Source organism: Lepisosteus platostomus, chromosome 13, assembly GCF_059453375.1.
Source record: "Lepisosteus platostomus isolate fLepPlt1 chromosome 13, fLepPlt1.hap1, whole genome shotgun sequence".
NCBI lineage: Eukaryota > Metazoa > Chordata > Actinopteri > Semionotiformes > Lepisosteidae > Lepisosteus > Lepisosteus platostomus.
The window spans coordinates 4,435,586-4,449,825 of NC_142623.1; the positions used below are offsets into that span (position 1 = coordinate 4,435,586).

General features: G+C 39.3%; 1 protein-coding gene across 9 annotated transcripts in view; it reads right to left on the minus strand.

Moving 5' to 3' along the window:
- nuggc.1 (nuclear GTPase, germinal center associated, tandem duplicate 1) overlaps nt 1-14,240 on the minus strand; it is a 56,236-nt gene that overhangs the window by 38,470 nt on the left and 3,526 nt on the right. For 2 of the 9 annotated variants that reach the window (XM_088602685.1, XM_088602683.1), the window contains exons 2-11: nt 10,422-10,977; nt 9,095-9,196; nt 7,789-7,897; nt 6,689-6,911; nt 5,568-5,768; nt 5,202-5,393; nt 3,852-4,030; nt 3,634-3,679; nt 3,119-3,220; nt 157-277 (exon numbers count right to left, since the gene is read on the minus strand). The exons of 2 other annotated variants lie outside the window; for them this stretch is intronic. In XM_088602685.1, the coding sequence (XP_088458811.1) occupies nt 157-277; nt 3,119-3,220; nt 3,634-3,679; nt 3,852-4,030; nt 5,202-5,393; nt 5,568-5,768; nt 6,689-6,911; nt 7,789-7,897; nt 9,095-9,196; nt 10,422-10,917 (1,771 nt within the window). In that variant the 5' untranslated portion in view covers nt 10,918-10,977. Of the gene's footprint in view, nt 1-156; nt 278-3,118; nt 3,221-3,633; nt 3,680-3,851; nt 4,031-5,201; nt 5,394-5,567; nt 5,769-6,688; nt 6,912-7,788; nt 7,898-9,094; nt 9,197-10,421; nt 10,978-12,771; nt 12,983-14,240 lie in introns of those variants that run through there. 5 more of the 9 variants (XM_088602684.1, XM_088602686.1, XM_088602689.1 and 2 more) reach the window with 4 other exon arrangements.

The following is a 14,240-nucleotide window of genomic DNA, read 5'->3' on the forward strand; positions in this document are numbered from 1 at the left end:
TATTTAAAATGTTAATATGTTTCCCATTCTATAATGCATTATATCACATCACATATTCTAGATTAAAAAAAAACAGGCAAATTCTTATGGTTTAAAATGAAAATGCTATGCTAAAAAGAGCTTACGTAAACTGTACTACAGAATCATAATTCCTACCAGTGTCATTGAGATCCAGATTTGTAGATCTTCCTTCTTTATTATTCCGGAACTCTGTGGAGCTCACTGTATATACATCAAAATAATTGTCTGTCTCTCCACTTTCACCAAAGAGAAATCTCTGAAAGAAACAGGTTTTAAAATGATTTAGGTATTACCTTTAGTAGAGAAAAAATGTTGGTTATAAAGAAACAATTATGCAGGAAAGGCAAGATATGTTTCTTGCCATTTATGTTTGCATTATTCTGTTAATTGTTAAAATCAATGGAAACTAACATTAAGGTTTAGATTGGGTTTAGAATTTACAAAGTATGACAAGTTGTGCAATCGTGTGATCATATACGGCACATGAGACTATCTCGTAATTATGATAGATGATAATAACAATAATTGCTTACACTTATATAGCACTTTTCTGGACACTCCACTCAAAGCGCTTTACAGGTAATGGGGACTCCCCTCCACCACCACCAGTGCTCACCACACACACCAGCTCTCAGGGGGAGGAGAATAGAGACATGAAGCCAGTCCAGAGATGGGGATTACTAGGAGGCCATAAATGGTAAAGGCTAGGGGAAATTTGGAAATCTGACTCTTTTCAAGAGACAACCTGAGATTTTTAATTACCACACAGAGTAAGGACATTGGTCTTACACCTCATCCAAAGGAAGGCATTTTTTTTTTACAGTATAGTGTCCCAGTCAGTATACTGGGGCATTATGACCCACACAGACTGCAGGGTGAGCACACCCTACTGGTCCCACTTACACCTCTTCCAGGAACCTTAGCTCTCCCAGGAGGTCTCCCAGCCAGGTACTGACCAGGCTCACACCTGCTAAGCTTCAGTCGGCTGCCAGTTGAGAGTTGCAGGGTGATATGGCTCCTGGCAGCATGTGATCACGGGATAGCACAAAATGACATACTACTGTATATGGAACAAGTAATAGGTTTATTCCATGCTGAAAAAAAGAAAAAAGAAAACACAACTTTTCTGAATCGGCTACGACGATCATGCAGCGACGACATCGACTTCGAGAACCAAGCCCTCAAAATGTACTCCTTTTTCATCAACAGAGAATACCCCAGCAGTGGTATCACTGACAGGGGCCTTGCCCGAGTCAAAAACACCCCTCGGACCATCAACCCAATCAGGAACTCCCACCGTAACAATCGCATTCCTTTGGTGCTTCCCTACCACCCCAACACACTGCCTGTCCCCAGGACTATTAATGACAACTTTTCCGTCCTACAGGATGATCCCTCCATTGGGGCCCTCTTTTCTGATCGCCCCATCATCTCATATCGCCGATCACCCAATCTGCGTAACCTTCTTGTTCACAGCCTCCTTGACCGCCCTCAGCAACCATCCACAATCAGGCACTTTCCCTTGCAACAGAGCTCACTGTATCACCTGCAAGTACACATCTAACACCACACTCATTCAAGGCCCCTCAGGACAATTCCGGATCACCCAGATGGCATCTTGTACCTCCAGCAACCTTATTTACTGTATCTCTTGCAGTAAATGCCCAGCCATCTACATTGGGGAAACAGGAAGGAGACTCGGAGACTGCTTCAGAGAGCACCTCAGGGCTGTGAAGATTAAAGATCTCTCCAAGCCCATTGTTTCTCATTTCACCTCTGACGGCCACGACCACTCTAATCTCTATGTCTGTGTTCTCAAAGACGGTTTTCTGAACTCATACATCAGAAAGACTACAGAAACCAAAATTATCCTGCAGCTAGGATCACACCTTCCCCCTTCTCTTAACGACAGACTACTTTTCTTCTAAATTCTCTCTGTTCAATGTAGGTTTCATTTCATACCTCTCTACACCTATCCTGACTTCACACCTCTTGGTTGGCCTCTCTTTCTGTCCCCTGCTCCCGCCCCTCTCTCCTCCTCCCTCCCAGCCTTTGTTCTCCCGCTACATTACCTTTGCTTACTGCCTTGTCTTTCTCACACCTGAAGAAGGCTCTACGGCCGAAACGTTGTGTTTCTTTTTTCTTTTTTTCAGCATGGAATAAACCTATTATTTGTTCCTTTGCAGCCTACGCATGCTGACGCAGCTACCCACCTGAACTACTACTGTATATGATTAACTGACTTTCACTTTTAAGCAGTAGGTTCGATTCCAGGGCACTCTTGTTCCTGTTTGAGTATATGTACGAGTGCCCTCCTGGTTAAAGCTGTGTTTGCATGAGGTACAAACTGAAACAATTCATTCGGAATAATCTGTAGGGGAAAATCAGTCTGTGTGCAATTCACAGCGTGCACATTGTCAGGAACACTAAACCCACAGTGCCAGCAAACCTATCGATAGCGGCTTTCATTGCATATGTAACAGGTTGTGTAAACACTGTTTTGACATTTGCGTTTGTACTTCCGATATACAAAATTATCGAGTTAAATCAAGATTTAGTTTTTTTCCGTAATGGCAGCAACGCGTTTCCGTAACTTTGACTACCTCGTCTAAAAAGGCAGGCACGCAACTCAACAGCAGATGCTCGGTGAATTCCGGAGACTGACGGAGATAGCCACATGCAAAGGGAAAAACATGGCAGAGAGGGAAAATACGAAAAGTCAGCAGGCAGCCTGGACCCAGGCAGAATGATAAACCACTGGGAAAATTCCAGCACGTAAGTGTCGAGGCAAGTACTGGTAACTGAAGCTCGGGATTAGGAATCAGGAACAAGGTTTTAACTAGAATGAAGACAGGGCAGAGCATAACAATAACTAGTAACGCAAAAGATAGAGCATGTTCCCCATCCCTGTTCAGGTGTTTTATAGGAAGTCAGTCCGGTTAATTGGAAGATGAGGAGCCGGCTTGGTAGAAGGAGGGGCGAAGCGACACGCAACCTTCTCTCGTGGCTATCGCAGGTAGCCTGGGTGTGGCAATTTAAACATTAAATTTTAAAAATGCATATTTTCAAAATGAAACTGTGCTTTGCGGTCTCATACCTTAGCTTCAGAATGAAGGAGATCTCTTACGTCGCCCTTAACCTTTTCGTTGCGGTACAGTATACATGCTTGTTTTTCCTTTTTCTCCTTTATCAAAGGGTCCTGCAGAAAGCTTATTTGTTTATCAATCTAACCCATTAACTTATTCATATAATATATATTTTATGCTCATGAAGCTGAAGATTAAAATAGAAATATTACTGTAATGAATACACTTTATTAAAGCATAACATCTAAAAACAGATTCAACATGATTTAACAGTGAGATAAATTAAGCTTAAAGAAACCTAGAAATATGATAAGTGAATTAATAAACAGTGAATTACACAAATACATGCCTCTCATTGAGGTTGATGTATCTAAATGCAAGATTTGATATTTGATTTTGAGAGTTAAGACGCACTATACAAATTTAAAAAATGTTCAGGAATGGACAGGACCCAAATCTTTAGCAAACGAAAATTATAGTTAGATTAAGTGCAATATGTTTTTAAATAGACCAATGCTTTTTTTACCTTAATGTCTGTGAGTCCAAGGTGTTCATCAGTGAGACTATAATCACTGCAAATTAAAGAATTGTTTTTTGAAAGGCCTGCAACTTTAGATCTGCACGTTACAAATTTTTAAAGTTACAAGTAGATTTTTAAAAGTCTTTTTTTATTTTCTGTTTATTTTCTGATATCAGTATACAGACACTACTGGTGTTTATCATACTTGTCATTTATTAGCTTACCTTCTAATTTCATCTGGAGAAATAACATCTGTTTTGGTGCAAATAAAAGTGATGTTGTGACACTGTCCCCCTCCAGCGATGTCTCGTAAACTGTTCTCAAGGATTTCAGCTGCTGTCTTTTCAGACAGTGCCCGGGTGATGTCATTAACAATCCAGACTGAAGAACATTTACTAAGGTACTGTAGAATAAAACAAAACAAATTAATTAACAAAAAAATTAATGATTTATTTATTTATTATATATTTATTACACTTTGTGTTTCTTTGAGTTTCTTTAAAACACTTTCTATATAAAATGCTCTTAAAAGTTTATGTTACTGATAATTTTTTTAATTTGAAGAACTTTATATAGTATAATATAACTATAAACTAACATTATAGTGTTATCTTAAAATGGGCTTGCACACTATGAAACTGAACTAAGGACTTAAGAGCTGAGGCAGTAGTGCTTGTTCATGTTATTACCTATTTTATTGGTCTTAATTTTAATCAAATATTGGTCTTTATCAGATTGTATACTAAGTTTTAAAGCATAACCCATTTCCTAACATTATTGCTAAAGGAGGAAAGGAGGAATATTACTATGAAACTACAGGACAGGATGTTCCAATCCTGGTCCTGGAGAATGTTAATCTGGATAACCTCATATTTTATCCTGAATTCGTCAAATACTTATCAATTAATGATCAGCAAGTAATATTTCATTTATTTCATAAGTAATATTACTTTAATATTAAAGTAACACTGGTCTTTGAGAGCGGAAGGACATTCTGATTTTTTGTTCTAGATTTTATTATTTCTGCATGTACATAATTGATAATAGTTAAATTGTTCCACGCTTTTAGAAATTGATGATGTAAAACTAAAAATGTAACCAGCTGGACTAGGTCTCTGCAGGACCAGGGCTGCAGACCCCTGCTGTAGGAATTGCTTGACATCACATCCAGGATGTGGTCTATTTCTCCTGTGATAGACTTGGTGTTGTAATGACAAGGGACAGTTACCAATTATTTAACTGAATATTACTTTCAGGAGCTTTGACGTTTGCTTTGCATTTCCAGACAGGGGTGAATGATCTCTAAAAACCATTTTGAAATCTTAATTGATAAAAGAGGGTTACTTATAGTGTATATAACATATGGTAGGTTTGAAAATAGATTTTAGCCAGAACAAAAATGAATGCTATAGATTTACTACAAAGGTTTACTGGATATGCCAGCAGCCTTAGTTCTGAAAAGGTGCTCAGTTTGTGAAACAGTACATGTACTTAAAGGCTATCAGTAAGTGTTTCACTCATGAAATTGTGTAGAAAAAACAGTTACTACTTTAGACTGGTAACATCAGTATTACCATTTTCCACATCTCATCTCTGATTTTATTGGCGTCTCCAGCTCCAGGAAGGTCCACCAACACTATGCGCTCCGGAAGAACTGAAGAGCGAGGTATGTAAATCGTGACTCTCTTTACGAGAGGCCAGTACTGTTTCTGGCCCTTGCGGTCACTGCGAATGTAACAGCTTATCTCTTTACCAAGACTTGATGCCTGCAGGAGAGAATTACTGATATTCAGATAGAACATTTACTGGAAGTCTACACAAACCAGAAATTATGAACACATGAACCTTATTTCTACACTGAAAAAACAATTTGCTTCTGAATACTACTAGAAGCAAGAGAACAAGATTGAGAAATTGCATTATCAAAAAACTTTACTTACATCATTGAAAGAGACAACTTTCTTAAGAGAGTCTGGGATTTCTGGAATGTTTTTGGATCCCTTCAGTTTATCAATGTTTTTCAGTGCATCTGTTCCATAAACTGCTTTGATCTTTTCTTCTGCTATTTTTTGTATGTCGTCATCATCCTTTGTCTTTTCAGAAATGGTTTCCAACAGGAAGCGTAGTTCTATCTCCCAATCCTAAAACAACAGTTGTTAAAATCATAAATGTTCTCAGGAGATATAATAATAATTCCCATATAGCGTTTTTCTGGACACTCAACTCAAAGCAATTTAGAGGTAATGGGGACAATCACCACACATCAGCTGTCAGTGGGGAAGAGAATAGAGTGATGAAGCCAATTGGGAATTTCCAATGGGAAATTTGGCCAGGACACTGGGGTTACACCCCTACTCTTTTCAAGAAATGTCCTGGGATTTTTAATGACCACAGAGAGTCAGGACATCGGTTTTAGGTCTCATCTGAAGGATGGCGTCTTTTTTACATTATAGTGTCCCTGTGACTATTCTGGAGCATTAGGACTCACACAGTCAGCAGGGTGAGCGCCCCCTAATTGCCCCACTAACACCTCTTCCAGCAGCAACCTTTTTTTCCCAGGAGGTCTCTCATCCAGGTACTGACCAGGCTTACACCTGCTGAGCTTCAGTGGGTTGCCAGTTGTGCACCAGCAGGAGCAAAGCATAAAGCAGTATCGTTGACCTATCAAATGCCAAAGCACGGATTCCCAGTGAACTCTTCACTTCCAAGAAAGATGCCCAAAATCCAAGCATCCTGCTATCACTTTGCATTCTATGCCAGGCCCTGTCTAACCCTCCACTGGAAAGATGATGCACTGCTGTGAACCCAAGTCATCATGTGTGTAAAGTAGGAGTTTATTCAGTAGATGGATAAAAGAAAGGGTTTTAGATGAAGCCAACCATGGTGATTCATATAGATCACAACATTGGTGTTGTCTGTCCATATTAAAATGTGCTTTCTCCCTGAAATAGAATAAGTTCAGCACTTAGAATGCCAAACCTCCTGTCAAAATACACATGCAGCACCAGATGTCAAATGGTCTGGATCAAGCTAAGAAGATACTGGGATTCATGATACGCACCTCTTTGCTGATGAAATCAATCTCAGCCTTGTATTTGGGGGAGTTTTCATTTGTCTGCACATGAACAAAGACTGAGGTACAAGCGTGCCCACTTGTTGATGGCAACAACTGTTTCTCATCCAGAATAGCATTTATCAAAGAGCTCTTTCCCACTCCTGTTTTTCCAAAAACTCCAATATAAAGGTCTTCTATATTTCTGTTTTTTAAAGATGAAATTCGTTTTCTGTGGATAATCAATTAAAACTTTGAATGAGCTTTCTCTCTGAAAGCTACATCTTCCTTCCAAAGACATGCATGTTAGTTTAATAGGTGTCTCTAAATTGTCCATGTGTGTCTGACTTATCCACGGTGTACTCTTGCCCTGTGATGATGCTTCTGGGATTGGCTCTGGGTTGCAGTGACCTTTGCAAGGAATAAGCAGCTTTCCAATACTTGATGGATAGTTCAAGGGAAGGACATCAGATCAATAACAATGCTAAATTCAGGGTCACAGTAGCCCAGAGCCTGTCCTGAGAGATGTTTGGTGCAAGACAGGGCTTAAATGGGCACCAGTCCATTGCAGGGCACACATAAACACTGACATGTACAATCCAATGAACATATTAGTATGTCTTTGGACTGTGGAACAAAATCTGAGAATATATAGACATATTAACAGAATATGCAAACTCCACCATGGGAATTGAACCCAGGTCCCTAACACTGTAAGTCAGCAATACTAACCACTGTTCCAGCCAGGTTAGAATATCTTCAAATAAAAATAAATCATTTAATTATTTGCATAAAAAGGAAACAATCCATTTAATGTATTGTACCTAATATGAACACAATCGCAACAGTGAGGACAATCACATTTATCCTGAAACAAGAAAAAGTGTACCGAGTAATTTATTTCACTGCTTTAAACTGAAAGTCAGTTAAGATAATGTAGTTACTGCATGAGATTTGTGTTATCATGTGAATATTATGAGAATATTATTATGAAAATGTACTATCTTGTAATTACAATATAATGTACTATCTTCTGCTGTGTGAATATAAATATTTTTTGAAAATCTTTAAATTTATTTTCCTTAAGTCCTTAAATAAAAGCTTATTACTTTAGGGTATCCAGGAATTCTGTGCCTTCTTCTTCATTACTCGTAACACTGTCAAGTGCCTTGGAAAGATCAGAAATTATCTCCCTTGCTTCTTGTTTAGTGTAATTGCCTGTGAATATAAAGTATAGAACAAATATCTGAAATTATATCATTTTAACTCCTCATATATATTATATACAGTATGTGACTTTTATTTACTTCCCATATATACTAGTACTGAGACAAGCTTCTGTTCAGCAGGACTGGCTGCACCAGATATCATTCACCACACAGAGGAAAGTGTATGGTAGCCCATATTGACAGTATATAGAGGCAATCTGTAAATACAGTGGTACATGGGGAAGAGCTTGCAGAAGTAATCTATTATAGCTTCTCTTTTTATCAGTGTTCAGAGGGAACAGCATAATATTTTGGTCACCTATCAGAAACTTACGAAAACTAACCTTCTAATAATGCAGCATTATTTAAGACCAAGAGTGAACCTGTACCCTATAAAATGCATTGTAGTGCTTTCTTTCATTTATTTTCAAATAATTTATTATTTTCAAACCACTGTAGCATTTGGTTATAGTGTAGTCTGATTATATAATGGAAAATGTAGTCATACAGTACTCTTGATGAAGTGTGAATAAGCACAAGGCAGGATACACCTTGGACTAGTCCATCGTAGGGCACACACAAACATAGACACCAGGGCCACTTTTTCAGAAGCCAATTAACCTACAGTATGTTTTTGGACTGAGAGAGCAAACCGGAGCACTCAGAGGGAACCCATGTGAGCACGAGAAGAACATAGAAATTGCACAGAAATAGGTTGGAAATGTTATCCAGTACCCCAGGTCTTCGAGGCAGCAGTGCTAACCACTGCCCCAGCATGCTGCCTTGTCTATAGCATACCTACATGAAATGCAAATATTCAAAGTACAAAGGTAATCATGCCTTGTAAATATGTTAAAAATTCTATGAATACAAAGCTATAATGGCTTTAGTCATCTGGTAGCTCCTCAACGTCTCAGAGTTTTTAAAAGCTAGGTTAAGGGAGACTGAACACAAAGGCAAAACTCTCAGCAACACCCTTAGCACCCACACCAGTTTTTAAAAACTGGTGGATTTCAAGGATATGAATTCATTTAAATCTAACTCAGAAATATATATATAACTACATTCACAGATGTTCTGTTTAAACACAATATTAAATATTGTTCATTTTTTTGCAATTTCATTTACAATGAAAAATTATACACACCTACTGAATATTGGGCAATACGGTATATGCACATTTACAGTATATTCTTAAGACACTTACATGTGTTAAGCCATTCTTCTGTTTCATGTGACAAAACAGGGTGTCTTTTCTTTTTCGTTTTTGTTGGAGTATTTGGACCATCGTCACATTTACGTTTTCTCTCTTTAAATGAAAAATACAAATCCTTCATTTCACAGTACAGCATTTTTCACATCATGTTTTTCTAGCAAAGCTTTCCACAAGCAAGCAAATCTTTTGAATCATTACCTCATGGACATTTAATGTACTTCATTATTTAATACATTATTTTTACATACTGTAATATATTTATGTGACATTTTCTACATTTCATTGTCTACGTGATTCCTGCTTCCGAAGCCATTCTTCTGATTCACTGAAAGAGATCAGGCTATTGGGCTTGTGCCCCTCCCGCCCCTGCCTAGTTCGACTCATCTCCTCGGGATCAAACCCGGGTCTTTGGCGTCCCACAACAGGGGTCTTGCTGGCTGAGCTAAAGAAGAGCTTCCTCAGCCAGGGCAGCAAAGATCCCTGTTATGTGTGTGGGAGTAGAGGGCAGGGCCATCACCACGCTGCAACTGGCTGGTACAACCTTCTGTATATGTCGGCCGTTCATTACAATTCTTTCCAGTCATATTTCCTCTCAGCTAGTTTTAATATTTTGTTTGCTAGAATGCCAAAACAAATTAAATAGAAATAGATAACTACACATTGTCACTCCCTCTGGAGCCAGAGGGCGCTCCTTCTCCTTCCTGTCTGGTTCTTTGCTGTCCTTCCGGTGTTTCTCTCTCTCTGGGGCTATATATTTCTGGGTCTTTCATTTGCCTTGGCTCAGCATTGACGTTCAGTTGCCCTGAGACCCGCCGAGCACCAGGTTGTCCCACGTCCGCTACCTGAGGGCATAGGTTTCTATACGGCATTCCCTGAACAGCTAAGCCCGGGCTAACCCCCGTCTCGCCGCTACGCATAGGGTCTGTTCGCTCTCCTGCCTCTCCACGGTTCGTCCTTTCTGACATCCGTGACACACATTGTAAATGCAAAAGTAACAATTATAAAAAGAACAAAATATAACTATATTATAGCCTAGCCTTGATTCTGGTCTCTATAACAAAGCTGACAGGTCCCTGTCGTAACTTTTAATATTACCAAATGAATCGTATTCTTTTCTGGTTCTCTTTTTAGCCTAAGCAGTCCTTAAAGGAGGAGAATCTGAGGCGCTTAGTCTCTGGTACAAAAAAGTCTGAAAAACGCTGCACTGTAGTATTTCAGAATTTCAGAATTTAACGTACTCATTATTTTTGTTATACTTGGTATTCTTAACCCCATTTAATACAAATAGATATTGGTCCAACTTCTATTTACTGATTACCTTCTTCGTATGTCTCCGGATTCAGTCCATCAGGCACTTGCGTACCAAGCTCATTGATCCAGTATGCCTCTCTTTCTCCTAGGCATTTCTGCTCAATTACTTGTTCAATTGGAAAGATTGACAGGTCCTCCAGACAGTGGTCTTCACTGTTGAAATGCTCAGCAACTAGCTGCTTGCTTTTGTTTGATATAGAGTTTTTTAGGTCTCGGAATCTTCTCTGCAGGGAGGTTGTAGTCTTTCCCACATGCTGTATGCCACATTTTTTACATTGAACAACATAAATAACATTAGATGTTTTACAAGTTAAGGTATTTTTGATGGGATACACTTCGTTTCTTGTTTTGCTCCTAAATGTAATAATGCCTTTATTAATATACTTACAGCAGTTGCATTGGCTTGCTTTACATGAGTATACTCCTGGAGCAGTTTCTGATCGATTCTGAGGAACTGCAAATGCTACAGCATCATTCTGTACAGAAGAAACAAGTTTGCTCATTGTGGATTTTTCCTGTAAGTGGAGTAACACTCAGCTCAGTATGTCAAGACACTGTGTTTTCTGTTGATAAAGATAAAAATTAAGAATTAAGATAAAAAAATAAGAATGAAAGATTCTTGGATGTATAGAAGCATATTTTTCAATATAATTGCACTGGTGTCTATCAAAACTTACACATACAGTATCAATGTAGGAAAGGAAAGTAAACAGCACACCACTCTTGAAATTTTGTTTTAATTTTGTTTCACCTTGTGTTGTTGAATAAAGGAAACTGGAGGATTAAATAAAATGTGAAAACAAAACAATCAAGTGTTTCTTTTATTGAAATCTTTTAATAATGTTTATGTCTTGCTAAAAAAATGTTACTACTCCAGTATAATAAATATAAATCTACAGAACCAACTAAACAGGTTCAACTAGATTAAACCAAAAGTCAGTAGCAGCTATAAACTCCTGTACAAATAAATTCAATTGAATGTTTGTTTTGATTCTTGACAACATAGTCAAGAAAGCACCCAGAGGATGTTTTTTCTTGGGCAACTCAAAAAACACAGCCAAAATCCAAAATTTTCTGACAACCTCTATTACAGTCTGGTAATGGGAGCTAAGATAATTATTTAAAAGGCAAACAATTGAAATAGTTACAGCAATGTTAACTTTACAAATTATGAAATCACAGGAATTAATGTCTCCTGGCAGACTTTGTCTGGATGCTTGTATCTACTGTGATAATGTAAATGGTAGGATATGTAATTGTTTTGCGTTCATCTACCTCAATCAATGAACTCTATACTTGCTCAGGGGCCCAACAAAGTAGGATTTCTCTGCTGGCCACAGAATTTGAACCAGCAACCTTCCAGCCACAGGTGCAGAGCCTTAACCACAGAGCCAGTGAAGGTGTGGCTACTGGCCACTGAACTGCAACACGACCCATTGGAAAACAGAAAGGGCCTGCATAGCCATACCCCCCTGCAGAACAGCAAGGCGAAGAGAACACTGTGTCAAAAAGCACATCACTACAGACCAGATAACAGCACTTGTGTCCTTCGACAAACAGGGAGCACTCAGTCATGTGCTTCTGGACTCCCCACCACCACTACCAACAGCAGCCAGAATGTGCCAGTATGCCCCCCATACACCCGATATCAGTGTGGAGGAGAGCAGACTAATGAAGCCAATTCATACCGTAGATAGTGATTATTAGGAAAAATATTAGTAATGGGGATTATTAGAAAACTGCTATATAAATGAAAGGAATTGTTAAAGAATAACAGTGACCAGAAAACTGGGGTGGATAAATGTACTGGGATGTAAGCAAGCTGTTAACTGGTAATTGAAGGTGTGGAGAACTTTTGGCTGTCGTACCTTTTCCAAGAATGACTTTTCTTTGAATGGTTACACCTGCGTGCAATACAGCATGTGAGAGAAGTGCCGTGTCATTTCTCAGTCTGTGTCTAAGTACAGGAACACGAACAATTTGCCAGGACTTACACAGATCCGCCATGATAAAGAGTGAACACCCACAAGGACAACACTATATATTGCAGGATAATTTACTGCAGAGGTTATGCAACAAAATGCCCCCTAAAACAACCTCCCAGACTGCTATCAAAATCCCAACCTCTTCTGATACTGTGCGAGCCCTTTAAGCATCTGAGAATGTTGTATTAACTACAATACTCTATATATCACTCATGGTGTGAATTTGCAAATGACAGAGGCCTTTTTGTGCCTTCTAGTGGCAGATCAACTGTTGCCAATTGTTACGCATTCCACTCGCGCCTCTGTTCCTTCTTGCATTCCCACGCGCACACCCTGTAAAACAAGCTCACGCCGCAAGTAAACGCCAATCACCTTTCTCTCCCGTCTCCATTTTAGTTCTCCTTTTTCCTCACTTCCCCACTCACTATTGCGGATTCTCTTCGAGCTTCCTAGTGTGCGTTTATCTCTTGCTTTTCGGTCTCCTAGCTTGTTTCGCTTTGTGATTTGGATTGCTGCTTCCTCGTTTGTACTTCCGTGTTCTGACCTACTCGCCTGCTTCCTGGATTCGATTTCGCCTAGTGTTTTTGGATTGTTGCTTCCTCCTTGTCCCTCCGTGTTCAGACCTACTCACCTGCCTCCTGGTTTTTGTTTTTGCCTAGCGTATCTGCTTAGTGTCTTTCTCTTGTCTTGAGCTGCATAGGATCCTATTGCCCTAGCAGCCTATCTTGTACCAATATGCACACTAGAGGCCCTGTGCCCTTCATATGCACATTCCTGTTGAGGTCTGTAAGGGCTTAGGGTGTCCCATTTCTAATTTGTGTTTCACAAAGGAGTGTCATGCGCTCTTCTCTGAAGTCCATATTGGAGCAGACTTTGCTGAAGGGAATTGCCCAGAATTCCTTGCAGAATGGTGATGTGCAGGGACCTTATAGTTTTTCTCACATACTGAATGTCACATTTTTACATTGAATAACATAATTGACATTAGATGTTTTACAAGTTAAAATATCTTTAGTGGGATAGTGTTTGTTTCTAGTTTTGCTCCTAAAAAATCTCATTTCCCTGTGATTATCTTTCCGGTGTGTCTTGTTGTGTAGCCTATTTACTTCCTGTGTCGGCTCTGCTCCTTGCTCAGCATTGAGGGTACAGATGTCCTGAGACCCGCCTAGCACCAGGTCGCCCCACATCCATGGCCTGAGGGCATAGGTTTCTATCCTGACATCGTCTGACCCCCTGGGCCTGGGCTAACCTCTGTTACTTGTTGAGAATAAAAGAAGCAAAGTTCCTTCTGGTTTGAAAACTTTTACTTTTTTTACATTAACAAAGGAAAAAAAACTTTGAGCTGGCTTTGAGTTGGCTTTGAGCTCAAATATATAAATATGCTGCCTGTCCTTGGTCAGTAGGATAAAGGGCTTGTATGAGGTAAGCTGCTTATGTGCCCAGAACATATGAAAGGAACTAACTTTTGTCTAGTCTGCAACTTATATATGATTAATAACCATATATGGATGTGTTGTTGTCTTATCATTCGTTCAGGATAAGGTATAAAAGACTAATTCTTGTATTGTTCAGGGAGTTTTTGTGGTTGCAAGCCGTTCTCCCATATCCCATATGCAAGATACTTCTACTACACAGACACCTGGACTTTCTCATTTGTATGACACAACAATTTTGGAACTGCGAGCAGGGTACTCCCAGTGGTTGCAAGCCGTTCTTCCATATCCAGATAAACCTGACACCTGGACTTTGTCAGTTGTATGACACAACAATATAATTTGTTTTATTTTTCTTGTAGCCTTTGTGAGAGGGAACCCCTGTGGACATCCCCACTGTACTAGTAC